This window comes from Pelodiscus sinensis, unplaced genomic scaffold, assembly GCF_049634645.1.
Source record: "Pelodiscus sinensis isolate JC-2024 unplaced genomic scaffold, ASM4963464v1 ctg131, whole genome shotgun sequence".
In the NCBI taxonomy this organism is placed as follows: Eukaryota; Metazoa; Chordata; order Testudines; family Trionychidae; genus Pelodiscus; species Pelodiscus sinensis.
Window position 1 is genome coordinate 49,678 of NW_027465961.1, and position 26,005 is coordinate 75,682.

Sequence of the window (26,005 nt, forward strand, 5' to 3'; positions counted from 1 at the left end):
GAGGTGCGGAGCTAGCAAGGGCCGGCCTGGCCCTCCGGCCGCACATCAGCTACAGGAAGGGGCCATCCCGCTCGGCTTGGCCCGCTCCGGGCTGCCCCTTAGGAAAGAGGCACCGGGGAAGGGGGTCTCGGGACCTGACCCAGGCTCTGGGGCCGGAGCAGTGGCTCTCTGTGCCCCTAAAGGCAGGGAGAGCGAGGTGAGAGGCTGCCACTGCTGCGGGACCCCTCACTGGCAGGAGAAGCCCCCGGCAGGGATGGGCCCGAGTGCGGCGTGGGGGGTGGGAATTGTATTCACTCGCCTTTTGTAATCACTGCTCGCCTTGTTGGGTTGTGTGAGTCTACTGTCCTGTGCGGGTCTCTGTGCCTCAGTTTCCCCGGGCACTGCAGCACTGTCTGCATGAGGAGGGGGAGGCCGGGCACAACTCACTGTGCAAGTATCATAGAATCATAGAATAATAGGACTGGAAGGGACCTCGAGAGGTCATCGAGTCCAGCCCCCCGCCCTCAAGGCAGGATCAAGCTCCGTCTACACCATCCCTGACAGATGTCTATCTAACCTGTTCTTAAATATCTCCAGAGAGGGAGATTCCACCGCCTCCCTTGGCAATTTATTCCAATATTTGACCACCCTGACAGTTAGGAATTTTTTCCTAATGTCCAATCTAAACCTCCCCTGCTGCACTTTAAGCCCATTACTCCTTGTCCTGTCCTCAGAAACCAAGAGGAACAAATTTTCGCCTTCCTCCTTGTGACACCCTTTTAGATATTTGAAAACCGCTATCATGTCCCCCCTTCATCTTCTTTTTTCCAAACTAAACAAGCCCAGTTCATGAAGCCTGGCTTCATAGGTCATGTTCTCTAGACCTTTAATCATTCTTGTCGCTCTTCTCTGTACCCTTTCCAATTTCTCCACATCTTTCTTGAAATGTGGCGCCCAGAACTGGACACAGTACTCCAGCTGAGGCCTAACTAGTGCAGAGTAGAGCGGCAGAATGACTTCACGAGTTTTGCTTACAACACACCTGTTGATACAACCTAGAATCATATTTGCTTTTTTTGCAACAGCATCACACTGTTGACTCATATTCAACTTGTGGTCCACTATGACCCCTAGATCCCTTTCCGCCATGCTCCTTCCTAGACAGTCGCTTCCCATCTTGTATGTATGGAACTGATTGTTCCTTCCTAAGTGGAGCACTTTGCATTTCTCTTTATTAAACCTCATCCTGTTTACCTCCGACCATTTCTCTAACTTGCTAAGGTCATTCTGAATTATGTCCCTATCCTCCAAAGAAGTCGCAACCCCACCCAGTTTGGTATCATCTGCAAACTTAATAAGCGTACTCTCTATCCCAATATCTACATCATTGATGAAGATATTGAACAGTATGGGTCCCAAAACAGACCCTTGAGGAACTCCACTTGTTATCCCTTTCCAGCAGGATTTAGAACCGTTAACAACCACTCTCTGACTACGGTTATCCAGCCAATTATGCACCCACCTTATCGTGGCCCTATCTAAGTTATATTTGCCTAGTTTATCAATAAGAATATCATGCGAGACCGTATCAAATGCCTTACTAAAGTCTAGGTATATGACATCCACCGCTTCTCCCTTATCCACAAGGCTTGTTATCTTATCAAAGAAAGCTATCAGATTAGTTTGGCATGACTTGTTCTTCACAAACCCATGCTGGCTATTCCCTATCACTTTATTACCTTCCAAGTGTTTGCATATGATTTCCTTAATTACCTGCTCCATTATCTTCCCTGGGACAGACGTTAAACTGACCGGTCTATAGTTTCCTGGGTTGTTCTTATTCCCCTTTTTATAGATGGGCACAATATTTGCCCTTTTCCAGTCTTCTGGAATCTCCCCTGTCTGCCATGATTTTTCAAAGATCATAGCTAAAGGCTCAGATACCTCCTCTATCAGCTCCTTGAGTATCCTGGGATGCATTTCATCAGGACCTGGTGACTTGCTGACATCTAACTTTCCTAAGTGATTTTTAACTTGTTCTTTGTGTATCCTATCTTCTAAACTTACCCTCTCTCTGCTTGTATTCACTACGTTAGGCACACCTCCAGACTTCTCGGTGAAGACCGAAACAAAGAAGTCATTGAGCATCTCCGCCATTTCCAAGTTTCCTGTTACTGCTTCTCCCTCCTCACTAAGCAGTGGGCCTACCCTGTCCTTGGTCTTCCTCTTGCTTTTAATGTATTTATAAAAGGTCGTCTTGTTTCCCTTTATGCCTGTAGCTAATTTGATCTCATTTTGTGCCTTTGCCTTTCTAATCTTGCCCCTGCATTCCCGTGTTGCTTGCCTATATTCATCCTTTGTTAGTTGTCCTAGTTTCCATTTTTTATATGACTCCTTTTTTATTTTGAGATCATGCAAGATCTCCTTGTTAAGCCAAGCTGGTCTTTTGCCATATTTTCTATCTTTCCTACACAGCGGAATTGTTTGCTTTTGGGCCCTTAACAACGTCCCTTTGAAATACTTCCAACTCTCCTCAGTTGTTTTTCCCTTCAGTCTTGCTTCCCATGGGACCTTACCTACAAGTTCTCTGAGCTTATCAAAATCTGCCTTCCTGAAATCCATTACCTCAATTGTGCTGGTCTCCCTTCTACCTTTCCTTAAGATCATGAACTCTATTATTTCGTGATCACTGTCCCCTATACTGTCTTCCACTTTCAAGTTCTCAACTAGTTCCTCCCTATTTGTTAAAACCAAATCCAGAACAGCTTCTCCTCTGGTAGCTTTTTCAACCTTCTGAAACAGAAAGTTGTCTCCAATGCAGTCCAGAAACTTATTGGATAGCCTGTGCCTCGCTGTGTTAGTTTCCCAACATATGTCTGGATAGTTGAAGTCCCCCATCACCACCAAATCTTGGGCTTTGGATAGTTTTGTTAATTGTTTAAAAAAGGCCTCATCCACCTCTTCCACCTGGCTAGGTGGCCTGTAGTAGACTTCTAGCATGATATCACCCTCGTTTTTTACCCCTTTTAGCTTAACCCAGAGACTCTCTACACAGCTATCTCCTACATTCATCTCCACTTCAGTCCAAGTGTGTACATTTTTAATATACAAGGCAACCCCTCCTCCCTTTTTTCCCTGTCTGTCCTTCCTGAGCAAGCCGTACCCTTCCATACCAACATTCCAATCGTGCGTCCCATCCCACCAGGTTTCTGTAATACCAATGATATCATAGTTGTATTTATTGGTTAGCAATTCCAGTTCTTCCTGCTTATTACCCATACTTCTCGCATTTGTATATAGGCATCTAAGATACTGATTTGATCTTGCCTCCCTGTTGTGCCCTGACCCTCCTTTCTCCTTGCCATTATAGGCCGTAGTCCCCCCCATTTCCAACCCATCTCCCAGTACCGCACATTCAGCACTTACCTGTGGGCTTTGCTCACCTGCCCCCGACAAACCTAGTTTAAAGCCCTCCTCACAAGGTTAGCCAGTCTGTGTCCAAACAAGGCCTTCCCGCTCCTGGAAAGGTGAACTCCATCTCCGCCAAGCAGTCCTTCCTGGAAGAGCACCCCGTGATCAAGGAAGCCGAATCCCTCCTGGTGACACCATTGTCTCAGCCAGGCATTCACCTCCAGAATGCACCTCTCTCTGCCCGGGCCCCTACCTTTGACAGGAAGGATAGAAGAGAATACCACCTGCGCTCCAAACTCCTTCACCCGTACTCCCAAAGCCCTGTAGTCACACTTGAATGTATGTTCAGTCTCTCATCACACTTTGGGCCCGGGAAGCAGGACAAGCCGGGGAGGTTGCCAAGAGGGCTGGGACCAGTTGCTGGATGATTTTTTTGGCTGGCTCAGGGAGAGGGAGTCTAGCCAGCCTGTGGGGCTGGGGCAGGAGAGCTGGGGCTCTGGGCCCCCTGATCTCCCACATGGGCTGTGCTGGCTGCTCCTGTTCCTGTACCAAGAAGTCCGAGCTACACTATGTCCCTGGGAACCAATAGACCTTCTCTTCTACCTGCCACCTGGGAATCCCATCTGGCTGCAGGTGGGGGGCTAGGCCCAGGGACTCCCCCGTCCTCCGACACACCCTGTCCTTCCCCAGCCCTTCCCGCCTCTCAGCTCCCCTCTCCCCCACCTCTGCTCCTACCCTGCACCCTGCTGGCCTCTCAGCTCCCCTCTCCCCCGCCTCTGCTCCTACCCTGCACCCTGCTGGCCTCTCAGCTCCCCTCTCCCCCGCCTCTGCTCCTACCCTGCACCCTGCTGGCCTATCAGCTCCCCTCTCCCCTGCCTCTGCTCCTACCCTGCACCCTGCTGGCCTATCAGCTCCCCTCTCCCCTGCCTCTGCTCCTACCCTGCAGGCCTATCAGCTCCCCTGCCTCTGCTCCTACCCTGCACCCTGCTGGCCTATCAGCTCCCCTCTCCCCCACCTCTGCTCCTACCCAGCACCCTGCTGGCCTCTCAGCTCCCCTCTCCCCCGCCTCTGCTCCTACCTTGCACCCTGCTGGCCTATCAGTTCCCCTCTCCCCTGCCTCTGCTCCTACCCTGCACCCTGCTGGCCTCTCAGCTCCCCTCTCCCCCGCCTCTGCTCCTACCTTGCACCCTGCTGGCCTATCAGCTCCCCTCTCCCCCGCCTCTGCTCCTACCCTGCACCCTGCTGGCCTCTCAGCTCCCCTCTCCCCTGCCTCTGCTCCTACCCTGCACCCTGCTGGCCTATCAGTTCCCCTCTCCCCTGCCTCTGCTCCTACCCTGCAGGCCTATCAGCTCCCCTGCCTCTGCTCCTACCCTGCACCCTGCTGGCCTATCAGCTCCCCTCTCCCCCGGTTCTGCTCCTACCCTGCACCCTGCTGGCCTATCAGCTCCCCTCTCCCCCGGTTCTGCTCCTACCCTGCACCCTGCTGTCTTGCCCTTCGCACTGTAGATATATCTCTGTATCAATCATCTTCATAGAAGCTCTGTATTAAGTTTTTAACTTTGTATTAAGTCTTGGTAGAGCAGTCCTAAGAAAGAGTATGGCCCAGAGAAAGTCTGTCCCCAGGCTAGATCCCCCTTTTTCTGAACGGATTGCTGGCCCTGGGGAGTGGATGGGGTGTGATTGGACAGGGCGGACAACAAGGCACTTGCAAGGCTGGAGAGGGATGGAGCCGGATCCCTGGACAATGGGACTTGTCAAGTGGGCTCATCAACAAGACTGGACCTGTGGACGCCTTGGGCTGCCCCTAGCTACTAACATTACCCACCACACACACGCTCTCTCTCTCTCTCTCTCTCTCACTCACACACACATACACACACTCTCACACACACTCGGACACACACACTCGGACACACACACAGACATCCACGTCCACACACATCTACACTCTCATTCTGTCTCTCACACAGTCACACACTCATGCACATCCAGTCACACAGACACACGCACATCCACAATCTACACACTCATGCTCTCTGTCACACATGCTCAGGCACACTCACACACACACACACACAGTCACTCACACACACACACACACACATGCATATCCACACGCTCACATGCTCTCTCTCACACACACATCCTCACACACACACTGAGTCCTACAGATGGGACATGCTCACCAGCCACAGGTGCTCCCGCTAGTCCCGAGGGAGCCGGGTGGTGGGGATGCTTCTGGAGGATACTCGTAGCTGACTCTGTGGTTTTCACCTACCCCTAGACTCTGTCCTGTCTCTGTCCCAGGGCTGTGTGTGGCCAGGCGCCATCCATCAACGGCAGGTGAGGCTTGAATCTTCTTTTCCTCATGGGGTTGGGTCTCTTTCTGAGGCGGGTTCCCCTGCAGGGCTTGCCCAGACTGCTCTGCAGCCATCAAGGTGGTGCTGGCTTCCAGGACGGACCCTTTGGCACCCCTCCCGCACCCACACCCACACTAGGGATGTGCTAGCGGAGTCGGTTAACCAATTCACTGACAAGCAGAAGCTCATAGATTAATGCTGTAGTCTACATGCATGCCCCTCTTCCTCCCTCCCCACCAGTAAATGTGTTAGCAGGCTGGCCAGCAGCCCAACTCAGTCCTGGCTCGCGTCGGGTCCAGGACCGAACCCTGCTGTGGCTCTGCATTGAAAGTGTAGTAGGAGCCAGACAGGCAGGCAGCCTGGCTCAGTTCTGGCTCGCGCTGGGTCCGGGAGCTCAGACCCCCGTAGACAGGGGTTGCTGTGGACCGCCTCCAGCCTGGCACCCCACGCTGCTGCCTCTGATACACTGGCTGCCGGCCCCACCCTCGGGGACTATAGACTAGTTAACTAACCGATAAAACTTTGCGAGGTTACTCGACTAGTCAATTAACCGATATTTCAAATCCCTAGACCAAACGAGACTACAGACACACCCCTAACTTCAAACAGAGCCAAGGCAGTAGGTATGCTCTGGAGTTACTTCTCCTGGCAGCGCATGAACAGCGTAAAGGGGGTAGTTACGCTCTGGAGTTACCGCTCGTGGCAACGCATGAACAGCGTAAATGGGGGGGCAGTTACAATGTACAGAGATGCAACAACAGATCCTTACCAGCAAGTTGTAAGGGGCCACTAACAAATTCATCCCAAATGGTGTGTCTAAACTACATGGCTCCATTAATGAAGCCATGTAGATTAGGCTGATCGGCAAAGGGAAATGAAGCCGCGGTTTAAATAATCGCGGCTTCATTTAAATTTAAATGGCTGCCACGTTAAGCCAACAAACAGTTGATCAGCTGTTTGTCGGCTCAGCGCGCTAGTCTGGATGCTCCTGCGCCGACCTGAAAGCCCTTTATCGACCTCCCCGTTATGCCTCGTAGGATGAGGTTTACCGGGGAGGTCGATAAAGGGCTTTCGTGTCGGCACAGGAACGTCCAGACTAGTGCGCTGAGCCGACAAACAGCTCATCAGCTGTTTGTCGGCTCAGCGCGGCAGCCATTTAAATGAAGCCGCGATTATTTAAATTGCGGTTTCATTTCCCTTTGCCGAATAAACAAATCTACATGGCTCCATCGACGGAGCCATGTAGTTTAGACGTACCCAAAGTGGTTACAATCCAGGGAGTTACACAATGTCACACTGTGGACAGAATTAATTAAAAGGGTGATTTCATTCTTCAGCTCTGCCTGCACAGTGAGCCAAGTTGAACTCACTCAGTCCTGCTGTCCCACAAGCATCCCAACTGTGCCAGGATGCATACACAAGCCCACTGTGCGTATACCTTCCCCCACATGAGACCACGCCAGCTCACTGTGCTCACGCTTCCCCCCCACGAGACGCCAGCCCACTGTATGCATGCTTTCCCTCACGAGGCCACGCCAGCCCGCTGTTCGCATGCTTTCCCACATGAGACCACGCCAGCTCACTGTGCTCACGCTTTCCCTCACGAGGCCACGCCAGCCCGCTGTGCGCACGCTTTCCCTCACGAGGCCACGCCAGCCCGCTGTGCGCACGCTTTCCCTCACGAGGCCACGCCAGCCCGCTGTTCGCACGCTTTCCCTCACGAGGCCACGCCAGCCCGCTGTGCGCATGCTTTCCCTCACGAGGCCACGCCAGCCCGCTGTGCGCATGCTTTCCCTCACGAGGCCACGCCAGCCCGCTGTGCGCATGCTTTCCCTCACGAGGCCACGCCAGCCCGCTGTGCGCATGCTTTCCCTCACGAGACCACGCCAGCCCGCTGTGCGCATGCTTTCCCTCACGAGACCACGCCAGCCCGCTGTGCGCATGCTTTCCCTCACGAGACCACGCCAGCCCGCTGTGCGCATGCTTTCCCTCACGAGACCACGCCAGCCCGCTGTGCGCATGCTTTCCCTCACGAGACCACGCCAGCCCGCTGTGCGCATGCTTTCCCTCACGAGACCACGCCAGCCCGCTGTGCGCATGCTTTCCCTCACGAGACCACGCCAGCCCGCTGTGCGCATGCTTTCCCTCACGAGACCACGCCAGCCCGCTGTGCGCATGCTTTCCCTCACGAGACCACGCCAGCCCGCTGTACGCATGCTTTCCCTCACGAGACCACGCCAGCCCGCTGTGCGTATGCTTTCCCTCACGAGACCACGCCAGCCCGCTGTACGCATGCTTTCCCTCACGAGACCACGCCAGCCCGCTGTGCGCATGCTTTCCCTCACGAGACCACGCCAGCCCGCTGTACGCATGCTTTCCCTCACGAGACCACGCCAGCCCGCTGTGCGCATGCTTTCCCTCACGAGACCACGCCAGCCCGCTGTGCGCATGCTTTCCCTCACGAGACCACGCCAGCCCGCTGTGCGCATGCTTTCCCTCACGAGACCACGCCAGCCCGCTGTGCGCATGCTTTCCCTCACGAGACCACGCCAGCCCGCTGTGCGCATGCTTTCCCTCACAAGACCACGCCAGCCCGCTGTGCGCATGCTTTCCCTCACGAGACCACACCAGCCCGCTGTTCGCATGCTTTCCCTCACAAGACCACGCCAGCCTGCTGTGCGCATGCTTTCCCCCCAATGTGCAATCATGCCAGCCCGCTGTGCGCATGCTTTCCCTCATGAGACCACGCCAGCCTGCTGTGCGCATGCTTTCCCTCACAAGACCACGCCAGCCCACTGTGCGCATGCTTTCCCTCACGAGACCACGCCAGCCCGCTGTGCGCATGCTTTCCCTCACGAGACCACGCCAGCCCACTGTGCGCATACTTTCCCTCACAAGACCACGCCAGCCCGCTGTTCGCATGCTTTCCCTCATGAGACCACGCCAGCCCGCTGTGCGCATGCTTTCCCCCAATGTGCGATCATGCCAGCCTGCTGTGCGCATGCTTTCCCCCCAATGTGCAATCATGCCAGCCCGCTGTGCGCATGCTTTCCCTCATGAGACCACGCCAGCCCGCTGTGCGCATGCTTTCCCTCACGAGACCACGCCAGCCCGCTGTGCGCATGCTTTCCCTCACGAGACCACGCCAGCCCGCTGTGCGCATGCTTTCCCTCATGAGACCACGCCAGCCCGCTGTGCGCATGCTTTCCCTCATGAGACCACGCCAGCCCGCTGTGCGCATGCTTTCCCTCATGAGACCACGCCAGCCCGCTGTGCGCATGCTTTCCCTCATGAGACCACGCCAGCCCGCTGTGCGCATGCTTTCCCTCATGAGACCACGCCAGCCCGCTGTGCGCATGCTTTCCCTCATGAGACCACGCCAGCCCGCTGTGCGCATGCTTTCCCTCATGAGACCACGCCAGCCCGCTGTGCGCATGCTTTCCCTCATGAGACCACGCCAGCCCGCTGTGCGCATGCTTTCCCTCACGAGACCACGCTCACGAGACCACACCAGCCCGCTGTGCGCATGCTTTCCCTCATGAGACCACGCCAGCCTGCTGTGCGCATGCTTTCCCTCACAAGACCACGCCAGCCCACTGTGCGCATGCTTTCCCTCACGAGACCACGCCATCCCGCTGTGCGCATGCTTTCCCTCACGAGACCACGCCAGCCCGCTGTTCGCGTGCTTTCCCTCACAAGACCACGCCAGCCCGCTGTGCGCATGCTTTCCCTCACGAGACCACGCCAGCCCGCTGTTCGCATGCTTTCCCTCACGAGACCACGCCAGCCCGCTGTTCGCGTGCTTTCCCTCACAAGACCACGCCAGCCCGCTGTGCGCATGCTTTCCCTCACGAGACCACGCCAGCCCGCTGTTCGCATGCTTTCCCTCACAAGACCACGCCAGCCCGCTGTGCGCATGCTTTCCCCCCAATGTGCGATCATGCCAGCCTGCTGTGCACATGCCTTTGCCCCACGCCATGCAGGTCAACGCCAGGCCACTGTGTGCAAGACTCCAGGCACCACAACCCCCCCCCCCCCATAGGCCCCTGCAGCTTCCCAGCGGTGTGGGGCTGTGGCCAGCTCCCTGCACACCCAGTGCTGCCAAGCCTGAATGATCCAAACCGTGGCCCCGAGAACGGGTCCCAAATGAGATTTAAATGCACAGGTACCAGGTCCCTTGGGGAAGGTGCTGTACAAGCCCTGAGAAAGAGGCTGGGGGCAGCTGGGTGTGACATGCTGAGCAGGGGGTCGTTGGGAACAGCATTTAACCCTTGTACTGGCGCCCCCGTTGAGCAGCACCCGTGAGAGCCAATGGCCTGGAGAACGAGGCTGTCTGAAGGAGCCTGTGTTCTGCACGCTGGGGCCCCTGTTCTTACGTGTACCTGCGATGAAAGGCCCACAGGACCCCACAGGGCTATACAATTCCTGGTCAATGTTTGGGCTTGGACCAGAGCCCACCTCTGGGCCTCCATGGGGAATGGTGTGAAAAGTTGGGTTCCAGCCGAGCCTAAGGGCCCATCCAGCCACACTCCAGCCCAGCAGTCCACGCCGGTCCAGACAGCGTTGAGCCGTGCCTGTGCGCACTGCCACAGCCTATCCAGAGCTCTGCCCAGCGTGGCGGGGAGGAGAAAGTTTGTCGAGATCCTGTGGGGCCCAGCCCAGGCCGACAGACACAGCACCTGCCTGGAGCTTGCACATGGAGGGGGGTGTGTGTGTCTGGGCAGCAGGTGCCCTGGAGTCTGTTCCTGGTGCTGTGTTCGAGCAGTTATAGCCCAGGTGCTCTGCCCCAGCTGGAAGTGTGAGGCGGTGGCTCTCAGCCATCCAGCCCCAGCAGCCGCCACCTCCGCCTGCGGGTTTGCTGCTGGCGGGGGACATGGTGCCAGATGCCTCCATCCCAAGACGCTGGCTCAGCCTGGCTGAGTTGCCGAGACACTCAGGAAAACCAGAGACAGGTGCTGGCCAAGGGACCCAGTGCGAGTGCCAAGTTGTCTCAATTAAGGATATTAACAAACGAGGAATTTAATAATGGAGCGGTCGATGAAATTTCCGCATTGCTCCTTTGAAATGTACAAGAGCCCCCGCTTGTGCTCTTGTGCATTTCAAAATTGGAACTCTGCATGCAGCGCAGGCTGATGGGAAGTCCTGCTGACTCCAGGCAAATGCCTCGCGGAGCACAGGGACTCCCCAGCTGATCCCAGGCTCCGCTCGGCATTTCAAAGTGGCAGCCGCATGGAGCCTGGGATCAGTTGAGGACTCCCCAGCTGACTCCAGTTTCTGTGGAAATGCCACAGGGAGTCCGGGGTCAGCTAGGTAGTCCCCAGCTGATCCCAGGCCCTGTGCAGCGCTGCCGCTTTGAAGCACCCGCTCTCCCTCCCCTTGCTGGTATATCAGATAGAGGCAGCTAGGGGGAGGGAATCGACTAGCTGACTTGACTATCCGATCAGCATTTGCTTGTCGGACAGCTGACTAGTTCTTAACACCCTTAGTCTCAACGCGACGCTGACAGACGATGGGAGGGAGTTACTGGGCGATGCCCTGAGGCCCCCGAAACATGCATTAGGTGCCTATGCGAAGCCGCCTGTGACCTGCTGCAGCCAGGGCGACCCATGGGGCCTCTGCCACTGCAGTGCGCAAACGCCATGGAAACGCTGCCTGGAGACGCAGATGCCAAGAGCTTCCCTGGCCTCCCACTGAGGGCGGGGACCAGGCTGAGGGAGCAGCTCTGCCCTGGGCATTGGGCAGCCTCATGCAGCAGGGGACCTGCCCAAAGGGGATTTCACAGATGGGACGAGCAGCTCAGCAGCTTGTCTCCCCCGCCCCCAGGCTGCTCCAATGCAGGATTTCACCTCCCCCAGCCTCTGTCTGGTCTCCCTGCCTGCTCCGTGCAGGGGGTGGCAGGGGCGCAGGCAGAGCACGTGTGGGGAGCAAATGCAAAAGCTCGTGGGGTTGGGGCCTTGATCACAGAACTCCCCGCACAGGGCTGCTCTCAGCGTCTCCAGTGCAGCTGGGCCCATCTCTGGAGGGGCCAGACAAGCCCGAAATCCCAGTGCACACGGGAGCTGGCCACACTGAGCACCGCGTGCACCGAGGACCATGCACATCGAGCACCACGTGCACTGTGCATGCACCAAGCACCGCGCGCACCGAGGGCCATGCACATCGAGCACCACGTGCACTGTGCATGCACCAAGCGCCGCGCGCACCGAGGACCATGCACATCGAGCACCACGTGCACTGTGCATGCTCCAAGCGCCGCGCGCACCGAGGACCATGCACATCGAGCACCACGTGCAGTGTGCATGCACCAAGCGCCGCGCGCACCGAGGGCCATGCACATCGAGCACCACGTGCAGTGTGCATGCACCAAGTGCCGCGCGCACCGAGGGCCATGCACATCGAGCACCACGTGCAGTGTGCATGCACCAAGCGCCGCGCGCACCGAGGGCCATGCACATCGAGCACCACGTGCACTGTGCATGCACCAAGCGCCGCGCGCACCGAGGGCCATGCACATCGAGCACCACGTGCAGTGTGCATGCACCAAGCGCCGCGCGCACCGAGGGCCATGCACATCGAGCACCACGTGCAGTGTGCATGCACCAAGCGCCGCGCGCACCGAGGGCCATGCACATCGAGCACCACGTGCAGTGTGCATGCACCAAGCGCCGCGCGCACCGAGGGCCATGCACATCGAGCACCACGTGCAGTGTGCATGCACCAAGCGCCGCGCGCACCGAGGGCCATGCACATCGAGCACCACGTGCAGTGTGCATGCACCAAGCGCCGCGCGCACCGAGGGCCATGCACATCGAGCACCACGTGCAGTGTGCATGCACCAAGCGCCGCACGCACCGAGGGCCATGCACATCGAGCACCACGTGCAGTGTGCATGCACCAAGCGCCGCGCGCACCGAGGGCCATGCACATCAAGCACCACGTGCACTGTGCATGCACCAAGCGCCACGCGCACCGAGGGCCATGCACATCGAGCACCACGTGCACTGTGCATGCACCAAGCGCCGCGCGCACCGAGGGCCATGCACATCGAGCACCACGTGCAGTGTGCATGCACCAAGCACCGCGCGCACCGAGGACCATGCACATCGAGCACCACGTGCACTGTGCATGCACCAAGCACCGCGCGCACCGAGGACTACATGCCCTGAGGACCATGTGCACTGAGCACTGCGCGCACCGAGGACCTTGCACACCGAGCACTGCACGCACCGAGGACCACACGCACCAAGGACCAGACACACCGAGGACTATGCACACCAAGCACCGCACGCACCGAGCACCTTGCACACCGAGGACCACACACACCAAGGACCATGTGCATCGCGCATACCAAGCACTGTGCGCACCGATGACCACACAAACTAAGGACCGCACACACTGAGGACTGCGCGCACCACGGACCATGTGCACCGAGGACCACACGCACCAAGGACCGTGCACACTGAGGACCATGCACACCACGGACCATGCGCACCAAACACCGCACACACTGAGCACCGTGTACACCGTGGACCATGCACACTAAGGACCACGCGCACCGTGGATCATGCGCACCATGGACCATACACACTAAGGACCACGCGCACCAAGGACCATGCACACCGAGCACTGCATGCACCCAGCACCACATGCATCAAGCTCACTGAGCCTGCCTGCAGCATGTCCTGAAGGGACCAGTCCCATGCCGGAGCGTGGACTGGGCACAGCCTTCCTACGTCTCCTCGCTTGCCTGGGAAAGGTGGGCAGTGTGCCTCGCTCCATGGGTGCTAGGAAGAGCCATGTGGGCCGCAGAAGGAGGTGGAATTGGCCCTGGCTAGAGCCGGCCGAGCACTGTCTGGGGGACGTGCAGACCGATGCCCAGAGACACCATGTGCACTGCGCCAGGCTGCCGGGAGCCCTGGAACCAGCTGAGCTGAGCCCTCTGGGGTCGGACATGATGTCCACACGCTGCTTAGTGATCAGCCGCTAGGCCCTGGGCCCCACCCTTGGACAGAGCTCAGCCCATGTCTGCAGCAGCTCACCGTGGGGCCCGGGGCTGGGGGCCAGAGTCCTCCTGCTCTCACAAGGTGCAGCCCATGCGGTGCTCTGGGGTCCAGCCAGGGCTTCCCAGCCCGTCAGCCCCAGGCAGCGGGGGCAGGGCTGCCCTGTCCTGTCCTGGGGCTCTGGGTCGCCCCAGGCCAAGGCTCAGAGCGATGAAGGGCGCTCCCGGGCTTGGACTCTTCATTTCTAGGCTGTGTGGAGCCAGGGCCGGGCTGTGACCTCTGCTTCCCTTCCCAAGCCTGGCAAGGCTGCCCAGGGTTCCCGGTTTGTTCTCGTCTGTGCAGGCGCTCTGAGCCCCCAGAGCAGCAGCCCAGCCATAGGCATCACCATGGAAATCCAGCAGCAGAGTCATGGCAGCGGGGGCCAGACCCCATGCCAGCGAGCACTGCAGAGCCCGGGTGGCCCATTACCTCAGCACGGAAAGCCAGGTGCCTACCAGACCCACCCCTGCAGCGGCGCGGGAGGCGAGGCAGGATCCGGGGGAGCAGCGCTGCAGGAGCGGGTCTGGCTGGGCACCTGGCCTCCAGCAGATGTTGAGCTTGTTTCTGCTGGAGGCCTTCCAGATGACCTTCCGAGTGCTTCCTGGCCGGACTATGCTTACAATCCAAACCATCCCGGCCAAGCAGCCCTGGGAATGAATCGCCCCCTCCCGCGATGCATGAGGGAAGTAGTGGAAAAGGAGGTCCAAGTGACACTGGAGCTTGGAGTCACTGGGTGCTCAAAAAGTGGTACTTGTTCTGAAGTCCAACGGGAGCATCCAATACTGCACAGACTTCAGGAAAGTAAACACCATCTCCAAAGTTGACACCTATCCAATGCCCTGGACCCAGGGACTCCTGGATCGCTGAGGGACCGCAGACTAAATTACAACCCTTGATCTGACAGAGAGTTATTGGCAAATCCCCTTGGATCCGGATTCTTGGGAAAAGATGATGTTCACTACTCCATCTGGGTTATTCATTTTGTCCAGATGCCCTTTGGCCTCTATAGGGCCCCGCCACCGTCCAGCGCATGATGGATCGCCTCCTGAGTCACCATACGGACTATGCCCCTGCCCTACCTCAATGATTCGCCATTTGTCGCCAGCACCGGGAAGAACACCTACTCCAAGTGGTGGCCGCCCTTCGGACCCTCTGGGATGTAGGTCTCACAGCCAGCCTGAAGAAGTGTGAGACTACGTACCTGGGGTACTGCTTGGGACTGGCCTGGTGTGCCCCTCATAGGAAAGGCCCCAGCTGTCCAGAGTTAATCCATGTCTGCCACAAAGTGGAAAGTGTGGCAACTGCTGGGTCTAGATGGAAACGACCACCGCTTTGTCCATGGCCTCTGAACCGCCGACAGCCCGCAGCATGCACAATGGCCAGCGGAGTGCGGGAAGGGATTCCAGACCCTCAAGAACAGCGTGTGCAGGGAGCCGTCCTGTTCTGCCCAGATTTCGAACGCCTGTTCCCAGCTCAGGCAGATCTTTGGAGGTCGAGCTAGGGGCTGTGCTCTCCTACAGGAACACTCTATCCTCTAGATCAGCTGGAAGCTCTTTCCCCGCATTGAAAAGGAAGCCCTGGCCATCAAGTTGGCAACTGAGGTCCTGTGCTACCTTCTTGGGGGGTTCTTTCATTTGAACAGTGGACCATACACCGCTGAATACGATTGCATATGATGGTTGCATACGATGAAAGGCACCAGTACCCAATAGCGAGGCGGCACCTCTTGCTGCAGCAGTGTGCACTCCTCAGCCAACACCAGCAGGGGATGGAGAATACCGATGCGGGCTATCTGTCCCGCCGGGGAGCGGATCAAGGGGACTGCCCTGGAAATCAAGAGCTGACTTTAGGGGGGAGTGTGTAGTGGGACAGAGTGGCTGCCCACTGATCTGGAGTGGGAGAAGCCCCTCCCAGAGCTCTGGTGGGTGGAGCCTGGCCCCATCCGATCAGCTGACCAGAAGTCAGGAGGCGGGGCTAGTAGTATAAAAGGCTGGCTCAGGAGCCCAGTCAAATGCCTGCACTGCACTTCCCACCTGGGAGGCGAATGTGGACTTAAAGAGACTGAGGACTGGCCAGCACCTCTGGGCCTGCAGATAGACTATGACCTGGAAGAACTGCCAATTCTGCCGTGGAGTCAGGGATGCCTGGGGGGCTGGGAATGTGGATGTAGCCCAGGAATAGCCGACCGCAGTCTGGTTGACTAGCAGCCTGTGACTGGTGAGCGTATTGCGGGGAGGATCCCTGTGGACCCAGGAGCTGACGGAGCTGCCAGTTAGGGCCCAAGGGTGGAAGTCTCCCCGCTCTGCTGTTCCAGGCCAACCATCTGGGCTGGTCGGCTCTCTGCCAGAGCTAGGAGACTCAGCTGTTTGTTTGCTGCCCCACCCTGAACCAGGGCCTGGGCCTAGTGACAGTTGGCTCAGCCCATCATAGACTTGAGCCCCTGGACTGCTGTCGCCAGCCCTGTGTGAGGGCTTGGTGTGTTTATTGTTGGCTCAGCCTGACCATAGGCCTGAGCCCCGGACTGGTGGGGCAGCTGATGCCCCAGGAAAGACTGAGCTGGTGTAGCAAGGTGGAGCCCTTCCCAGAGCCTGCGTGCGCTGAGCGCGAGGTATGCCTTCCCACCACTGCTGCTCACCCTCCTGGAGACTTGCTTACTCTCTGGGCCCCGTCACCTGTGACACGCGGGGCCTCAGAGGCTGCTCCCAGACCGATATTACAGACTTATACAGGTTGTTACTCCTCCTTGTTAGCTGCATCAGACTAATTATGCCAAGTACACCATCTGCAGGAGACAAGCCAGCTAACCAGCACCTGCTGCCCTCCATACATTCAAGCCCCAGAGCCTCGCCCCTGAAATCACTGCAAGGAGATAACCATGAGAATCCAGCAAGAGTTTTATTTTGGAATGGCAGAATGAGGCCGTTTGGATTCACGCCAGCAGACCCCTTTCCTAAACACCCAAGTTTTCCCTGTCAGAGTGCAGTTACCACACCCTCCACTGGAGGCTGGCTGTCTTTCTAGACCCACTGCTCTAGCTCTCTCAAGCTCAGGGCCTGATGCAGGGCTCTCTGGGTGCCATTCTGTGGCCTGTGCTACACAGGAGGTCAGAGCTAGGGATCCCCATGGTCCCCCTGAACTGGAGATCACTGCTCATCCAAATACTTCAGCCTTTTCAAAGGAAAGAGGCAGAACCAAGGGTCCTTCTTGGTATCTTGTGCGCTGAGTTCCACTGTGCTAGGCTGTTCTGTGAGGCCCTGACACCCGCCTAGAGAGACGAAAGGTGATGTTCTCGATGAGCTGCGAGGTGCCGACGAGGACACAGGAGACCGGAATAAGAGCAGAGCAAGCTCCGGAAAGGAGAGGAAATGCTCTGACTGGTAAACACAGTGAGATTAGGGTTCTATTTTTCATACAAATGGTACATTTACCCAGAACAAGGCAAAGGGCTTGAGGCTAAGCTTATCTGTGTCAAGTCCACCCTAAGAATTCCTATTCATTTCAGTGGGACCAAGATTTGGGCCCTCAGCCATCTGAACCCCTCTATAAAGAAAGAGTGAAAAACTGGAATTAAAGGCCCCAGCCCCAGCCACTGCATTACAGGCCTTGAAATGTTTAAACCAGACTCCATTTCTACACATAGTAACAATAGACACGGCAGTGTCTCTGCCCCGCTGCCTGCTAACTGTGTTCTCACTAGTGAAAATCACAGAGCCCCTTCTGCTAAGCAAAGATGAGAACAACTGGAAACCAGTGGCATTGCTGCTAAGAGCCGGGAAACACAAAAACATGCAAATAATAAAGAGCAGGTGGGAATCCTTGCCCCAGACCTCGGGTCTGGACAGAATACGGCGGCATATTCCCATTCGCAATGCAGACAGCTTGCCAAGGACAGCTTAGCTCTATTGCCAGATGGGCTGCCAGAAGGATGGGGAGGACATATCCCTCCCGACAGGGCTCCAAGGGGCAATGGGTAACGAGTGACAGAACTCGAGAGATCAAACAGAAAAATGGAGACCAAACTAGCCACACGTGTGCTGTGCTTTGGGAAGGTAAATGGAAAACGTCAATCGGAATAATCACTATCAAAAACTAAGGAGCAAAATGGAGTCGTGTGCTGGGCCGGGGCAGCAGAAAGACCTGCCTTGTCTGAAGCCATGGGGCTTGGGACACTGAACCAGGTCATGTGGTTTTCACCATTCAGGTCACTCTCCCAGGGTGAGCCCTCCCAGAAAGAGAGAGTACGTTGGGTATTGCAAATATCCAGTCTCCTCTGGTGTCCCGGGATCCCTCTTCTCTCGGCTGCAGGCCCTCGCCTGTTCTCACGGGAGTGAAGCATGGGCAAGGTGCTTTCTTTCTGCCTGGGTGGGACCCTACTTAGCTTCTGTTGCTTGGGAACTGAAGACCCCAGGATGGAGTTCTCTGAATAGGGTGTAACTGTAACTGTAATTGGGGGAGAGTCATTTTGTCGAGAATCCTCCAACTCCATCCGCCTGCTGGTCATCTTCTTCTTCGGACCCCTGTCAGGACACTTGGGAAGGTCTCCTTTTCTCTTGGTAATGTACATTCTTTTCCTTGCCGGTATTTTACTCCGGCAGGGGTTTTTGAACTTTTCTTTTTGTGGCATGTTTCCTACAACTGTGATATGTGTCTTGTTGTCTGTGGCAAAGGCTTTGCGGCTTTGTGCTGGAGGGTGGCAAAGTTGGCTCTGATTTTGTGGTGAAGGAGTCATAGGCTTGACTCGCTTAGAGTCTTTCCTGACTGCCTTCCTCAGTGGTGTGGTGGGAGGTATTTCTTGTGGGCGCAGCCAATGGCTCCCGTGACTACCCCCAGACATGCCAGGGTTGGAGCAGCAGGCAGGTGCCGGGCTGTTAGCAGAGGGTTGTTTTGCTAATGCAGACTCCAGCTCTTGTGTCATTACATTTTCTTTGCCTCGCAAAGCTACAGTAGTGAGATTTGCCCCGCTTCCAGCAGCTGTGTTCAAAGCACCTCTGTGTGTGTCACCTGTAGCTGTGTGAGTCTTCCTAGGGGATTCGCCACGGCTGTTTGCCATCGGCATGGTGTGCAGCTGAGTCTGAAACCAACCTGTTCTCTGGAGCCTCCTGGCTGGATGGCACTGACAGCATGTTTCCTCTGGACCGAGTACACAGTGGCCCTGCAGTGTGTCTGGAGAGGTCTGGGATGCGTTATCCTTCCTGCACCTGGGGAATCGGGAAGCAGAAATCAATGTCTGCAGTTCCTCTAAGATGCTGGGCAATGGCAGGTGATTTAACTGTTCACACAGATTCTGATGCTGCTTATTCTGCTGAGACGTGAGCAGTTCCAGACTCTCCTTCAGTGACTGTAAATTGGATTTCACATCTGACAGCTCCATGTCTTTCTGGGGAAAGTAGTTAGCAGAGTAGAAGTATTAGGCCACTGGAAACTCCAGCAGTAACATTCAACCCCCCAAACCCATCTTAGGTGGCCCACATCACTTTCACATCAACCCCTGGACCAGAAGCCTGGATATTTCAGTGTTGAGCCAGTGATAACATTTCTTTGGGGGGTCCCTAGCCTCATGAAGACAACATGCCACTTCTTCCTGTGGCTAATTGCCTGCCCCACACATATACTGAGGGGCCCTCTGGGAATCCTGCTCCAACTAGACAGCCCAAGTCTGAAATGTCAGTCTGCACCTTTCTGACCAGTCAGAGTTGGCTTCCTACAATTCTCTTCCCCTCTCACTGACGGTGCAGCACTAACTTTCCATGAGAAACATCCCCACCCCTCTTTATCAGGGACATACTGCATCAGCAGGCTCCAGCCTGTCAGGAAAGAGAGTTATTCACTCTGTGCAGTACCAATGGTGATGTCCCTGGGGGTGTTCCACTGCTGGTATTGGGCTCGTCCCGGCGCCACGGATCGGAGACTTTCAGAACAGTGTTCAGGCAGGCTGTGCGATCAGCGAGCGGTGTTCCTGCCTTTGAAGTTAGCACGCACTGCCTGATTCCCCCATTTCCTCTTTGACGCTCTCCTGGCAGATTACTAATGCCGAAGAAGCGGGGAGAAGGGCGGGTCGTGGAGCACCCATGGGGACACACATCTCAAAGAACAATCGTTACTGCACAGAGTAACTTCTCTTTCTCCTTCTAGTGATGTCCCCGTGGGTGTTCCACTCTCGGTGACTGTGTAGCAGTGCCCACTGAGCTGATGGTGGGCTTTGGCTAATTGTTACAGGCTGCGGAAAGGGCCACAATGGCTACTGCAGTATGTTGTCAAGCATGGTGGAATTGCGTAGTGCTTCATTAAGGTATGACTGGATGACCATCTGGCTGCTCAACATATTTCGTGGAGTGGGACTCCCAAGGAAGGCAGTTGATGTCATCGTCACTCTGGTGGAATGGGCCTTTGGAGTTGTCAGTACTACTGTATTCTGGAGTGAGCAGCAGGTGGTAATGCAAGGTGTTATCAGTTCTGATATGCGCTGGGAAGAAAGTGGTTTTCCCTTGGACCTTTCGGCTAGGGATACCAGCAATCTCTAGGATAGTCAAAAGGGCTGAGTTCTGCTAGATAGAAGGCAATGGCTCTTCTCACATCTAGAGTGTGCAATATGGCTTCTTCCCTGGAGCAGGGTGGTTTTGGGTCGAAGGTAAGAAGGACAATCGGTTCATTGATATAGAATTTGGAACCAACTTTGGGTAAGAAGGAGGGGTGGAGCCGTAGAATAACTTTATGCTTGTGAGAGGTCATGTATGGAGGCAAGGCTGTGAGAGTTGCAGGATCGCTAGCCCTCCTTGCAGACATGATTGCCAGGAGGAACAAAGTTTTCGTGGTGAGGAAGGTAAGTGATGAAGTTGCCATTAGCTCAAAGGGTGGCTTTGTGAGTGAGTAGAGGACCAGTCCTAGGTCCCATGTGGGAGGTAGGAGTTTACGTGGTGGGTGAAGGTTCTGTAGGTCCTTCCAAAATCTTTTAAAGAATGGGGTAGGTAAATATAGACAATCCATCAATGGAGGGGTGGTGGAAGGCTGTGATCATGGCCAGGTGAGCTTGGAGTGATGAGAGGGATAAATGTTGTTTCAGGTGCATGATGTATTCCAGGACCAAATGGAGCGGAGCTATAGATGGCTGGACTCCCTTCTGGGTGCACCATTGCCATTTGTGCAGGTAAGTCTTGTGTGTTGCTTGTCTCCAGCAATGGAGTAGGACAGTTCTTACTTGTTGCGAGCACTGTCGCTCCACTTCCGAGAACCAGATAGGTACCATGCCGTCAGGTGCAGTGTTTGCAGCTGGGGATGAAGTATCGTGCTCTTGTTCTGGGAGAGGAGGTCCGGGTGGGTTGGAAGCAGGCAGGGAGGTCGCAGACACAGTTGATAAACACATGAGAACCATGTCTGTCAACACCACACTGGGGCTATTAGAATCACATGGGCCCTGTCTGTCTATCTTCCAGAGAACTCTGGGGATGAAAGGGATAGGAGGAAAGGCATATATCAGGTGAGTATTCCATGGGAGGAGCATTGTGTCTCCCAAGGAGCTGTGTCCTATGTCTGCTCTCAAAGAGTATTGGGGGCATTTGGAATTTTGGCTGGTTGCAGAGGTCTATCTTCTGTCGATCCCAGCGTTGGAATAGATCATGGGTGATCTGACCGTGCAGTTCCCATTCGCGTTCTGTGAGAAAGTGGCGACTGAGGGCATCGGCCATGGTATTCTTGTCCCCAGGTAAGTATGCCGCCGTGATGGTTATGTTGTGGCGGATACACCAGTTCCAGAGCTGGATTGCCTCTGCACATAGCGAAGGGGATCTTCCATCCCACCCCATCAATTGGCAGTTGATGTAGAACACTGTGGTCATATTGTTGGTGAGGATACGCATTGAAGATCCCTGAATGTGTGGAAGGAAGTACTTCCAGGCATTGTGAACTGCTCGAAGCTCGAGCAGGTTGATGTGGAGTCTGGATTTGTCTTTGGACCACTTTCCTTACGCATATTATTGTTGGAAGTGTGCACCCCAACCTATCAGTGAGGTGTCCATAGTGATTTGTTCGGATGGTTGATCTCGGTGGAAGGGCACCCCACTGCAGAGGTTCTTTGCCTGGTCTACCACTGTAAGTAGGTAAGGACTTTCGGAGGAGGCGAAACATGTCTGTGGATGTAGTGGCTGGTTGGTGTATAGATTGAGGAAATCCAGTGTTGGAAACACTGAAAGCGCAGTCTGGCATGTAGGACAACATATGTGGTGGCTGCCATATGCCCCATGAGTTTGAAACAAGTTAGGATGGGGACGATTGGGCTAGTGGTTATGATTGTGACCAGGCTTCTTATATTGTCAGTTCAGTGTTTGGGCAGATAGGCATGTGCTGTTGTGGAATCTATGCGAGCCCCTATCAACTCTAGGGATTGTGTGGGGTGTGGTGTGGACTTCTGGTCGTTGATAATGAAGCCTAGAGACTGAAGGAAGGCCTTTGTGAATCTGATCGTGTCCCTCATAGTTTGTTGGGAGGGACCTGGGATGAGGCAATCGTTCAAATAAGGGAATACTGTGATGCCTTTCCATCTCAGATGCGGTGCTGCAACCGCCATGATCTTAGAGAAGACTCTGGGGGCACAGGAGAGTCTGAACGGAAGGGCTCTGTCCTGAAAATGGTCTGAGGCTACTGTGAAGCGTAGGAAACATCTGTGCACAGGATGTATCATGATGTGGAAATATGCATCTTGGAGGTTGAGGGTTCCAGGGCTGGAATGATCGTGGTGAGTGTAACCATTTTGAAATGCTGCTTGCAAAGGATTTGTTTAATTGACGGAGGTCTAAGATAGGCCTCCAACCCCCTGTTCTCTTTTCGGTGAGAAAGTAGTTTGAGTAAAAACCTCTCCCTTCATATTGTTTGGGGACTCGTTCTACGGCTCCTACATTGAGAAGGTGTTGAACTTCTTGGCAGAGCTATATTTTGTGAGAGGGGTCCCTGAAGAGGGAGGGAGAGAGTGGGGAGATTGCGCGGATCACTATGAAAGGGATAGAATATCCACAGCTGATGATTTCTAGAACCCACCGATCTGTGGTGATTGCTGCCCATTGGTTGTAAAAAGGATGCAAGTGGTAGTGGAAGATGTTAGACTCGCTTGGCACTGGTGTGGAGGGGAGGTTGGGCAGACCCTCAACCAAATTCTCAAACATGCTATCTAGGGACCTGAGTCATGGAAGAGCGGGTGTTTGGGGCTCTTCTGTGTTGGTTTTGCAGTCAGAAGTAGTTTTGTTCAAATGAGCGATACTGCTGCTGCCTGCCAAAGGTTGTATCCCTGTGTCTTTGGGAGGGTGTGTATTGCTACCTTCAGTAGGGGTGGTATACATCCCCAATGTGCGTAAGGTAGCGCATGAGACTTTGCTGAAATGCAAGGCTTCGTCTGTCTTTGCAGTGAACAGTTTGGCCTTATCATATGGTAAGTCCTCTACCTTGGCCTAGAGATCCTTAGGAACTCCTGCTGCTTGCAGCCAAGATGAACATCTCATTGCTACGGACACTGCTGTAGCTCTTGCCTCAGTGTCGAGGGCCATTTGTAGAACTGTATGGAATTTAGTATATCCCTCTTTAATGATGGCTTTGAGAATAGGTCTCGTCATCTGTGAGATATTGCATGAGCTCTGTTAGTTTTGCATAGTTATTGAAGTCATGATTAGTGAGTAGGGCTGTGTAGTTAGCTATGCAAAGTTGAAGGGTTGGAGAGTACATTTTCCTCCTAAACACATTCAGTTTGGATTTTGTAGAGGGCTGAAGGTTCTTTAAAAGCCTGTGGTGTTTTTCCTGCACCTTCTGCTAACACGACCTTCTGACTTTCAGCCACTTTTGAATAAGTCCTGGAATTGTTTTAAGTCATCAGTAGGTGTTGGGTCATTTGGAATAACTGTTCCATCAGGAGCGGAGGAGGAGTTATCGTTTGGTGGCATGTCTGATTGTTGGACCATCCTCAATGCATCCTTCCTCAAAATCTGTGCCCTCAGAGGGGGAATGCGATGGATCTGAGTGTATAAAGCTGTAGGAGGTGCAGTGGAGGTGTGTCGTGGTGCCCCATAACAACAGGGGGACCATCGGCTATTAAGCTAGGAATAATACTACCAATCAGGGTGCCACGGGGGATATTGATAATGCAATAGCCTGTATGCCCCATATGATGCATATGCTCTGTCTGGGGAGGAGTGCTATGAGGAGAACATACTCCTTGTATCCCTGTGGTAGGCACTGAGGCTATGTCTAGATTGCAGCGCTTTTCATAGAATCATAGAATCCTAGGGCTGCAAGAGACCTCAAGAGGTCATTGAGTCCAGTCCCCTGCCCAAAGCAGGACCAACCCAACTAAATCATCCCAGTCAGGGCTTTGTCAAGCCGGGACTTAAAAACCTCCAGGAATGGAGACTCTACCTCCTCCCTAGGGAACCCATCCCAGTGCTTCCCCACCCGCATAGGGAAATAGTTTGTCCTAATATCCAACCTAGACCTCCCCCACTGTAACTTGAGACCATTACTCCTTGTTCTGCCATCCATACCTATTGACAATAGCCTCTTTCCATCCTCTTTGGAACCTTCCTTCAGGAAGTTGAAGGCTGCTATCAAATCCCCCCTCGCTCCTCTCTTCTGCAGACTAAACAAGCCCAAATCCCTCGGCCTCTCCTCACAGGTCAAATGCTCCAGCCCCCTAATCATTTTGCTTGCCCTCTGCTGGACCCTCTCCAATGCATCCACATCCTTTCTATAGTGGGGAGAGGGGGTTCCAGAACTGGACGCAATACTCCAGATGTGGCCTCACCTGTGCCAAATAAAGGGGAATAATCACTTCTCTAGATCTGCTGGCAATGCTCCTCCTAATGCTCCCCAATATGCCATTAGCAGGCTACAAGGGCACATTATTGATTCATATCTAGCTTCTCATCCACTGTAATCCCCAGGTCCTTTTCTGCAGAACTGCTACTGAGCCAGTTGGTCCCCAGCCTGTAACAATGCTTAGGATTCTTCCATTCCAAGTGCAGGACCCTGCACTTGTCCATGTTGAACCTCATAAGATTTCTTTTGGCCCAATCCTCTAATCTGTCTAGGACCCTGGACCCTATCCCTGTCCTCCAATGTATATACCTCTCCTTGCAAATGTCATCCGTAAACTTGCTCAGGGTGCAATCCATCCCCTCATCCCAGTCATTAATAAAGATGTTGAACAAAACTGGCACTAGAACCGATCCTTGGGGCACTCCACTTGAAACTGACCGCCAACCAGACATTGAGCCATTGATCACTACCTGTTGGGCCCAACAATCTAACCAGCTTTCTATCCACCTCACAGTCCATTTATCCAGTCTATACTTCCTTAACTTACTGGCAAGAATATTGTGGGAGACCGTATCAAAAGCTTTGCTAAAGTCAAGGCATATCACATCCATTGACTTTCCCATATCCACAGAGCCAGTTACCTCATCATAGAAGCTAATCAGATTTGTCAGGCATGACTTGCCCTTGGTGAATCCATGTTGACTATTCTGGATCACTTTCCCCTCTTCCAAGTGCTTCAAAATGGATTCCTTGAGGATCCCCCTCCATGATTTTTCCGGGGACTGAGGTAAGGCTGACTGGTCTGTAGTTCCCTGAATTGTTCTTCCCTTTTTTAAAGATGGGCACTACACTTGCCTTTTTCCAATCATCTGGGATCTCTCCCAATCTCCATGAGTTTTCAAAGATAATGGCCAAAGGCTCCGCAATTATATTTGCCTACTCCCTCAGTACCCTCGGATGCACTAAATCCGGACCCATGGATTTGTGTACATCTGTCTACTCTTTTCTAAATAGTTCCTAACCTGTTCTTTCTCCACTGAGGGCTGCCCACCTCCTTCCCATACTACATTGCCTAGTGCAGCAGTCTGGGAGCTGAACTTGTCTGTGAAGACAGAGGCAAAGAAAGCATTGAGTACTTCAGCTTTTCCCACATCATCTGTCACTAGGTTACCTCCCTCATCCAGTAACATCCCCACACCCTCTCTGATCACCCTCTTATTGCTAACATGCCTGTAGAAACCTTTCTTGTTACCCTTCACATCCCTTGCTAGCTGCAATTCTAATTGTGCTTTCACCTTCCTGATAACTCCCCTGCATTCTTGAGCAATTTATTTATACTCCTCCCTAGTCATCTGGCCAAGTTTCCACTTCTTATAAGCTTCCTTTTTGAATGTAAGCTCACCAAGGATTTCCCCAGTAAGCCAA

At 54.5% G+C, this 26,005-nt stretch overlaps 2 protein-coding genes and 1 long non-coding RNA gene across 3 annotated transcripts in view; 1 reads left to right on the top strand and 2 right to left on the bottom strand.

Annotated features, from left to right (window-relative positions):
- On the top strand, positions 1-20,934 carry LOC142825364 (uncharacterized). The gene is made up of 3 exons (XR_012899760.1): positions 1-196; positions 5,675-5,733; positions 20,850-20,934. It is a non-coding gene; the product is annotated as an uncharacterized LOC142825364 (long non-coding RNA).
- PRRT3 (proline rich transmembrane protein 3) overlaps positions 1-26,005 on the bottom strand; it is a 131,442-nt gene that overhangs the window by 6,047 nt on the left and 99,390 nt on the right.
- IHO1 (interactor of HORMAD1 1) overlaps positions 16,666-26,005 on the bottom strand; it is an 11,644-nt gene continuing 2,304 nt past the window's right edge. The window contains exon 2 of the mRNA XM_075917363.1: positions 16,666-19,166. Coding sequence (XP_075773478.1) covers positions 17,853-19,160 — 1,308 coding nt within the window. The 5' untranslated portion in view covers positions 19,161-19,166 and the 3' untranslated portion in view covers positions 16,666-17,852. The remainder of the gene's footprint in view (positions 19,167-26,005) is intronic.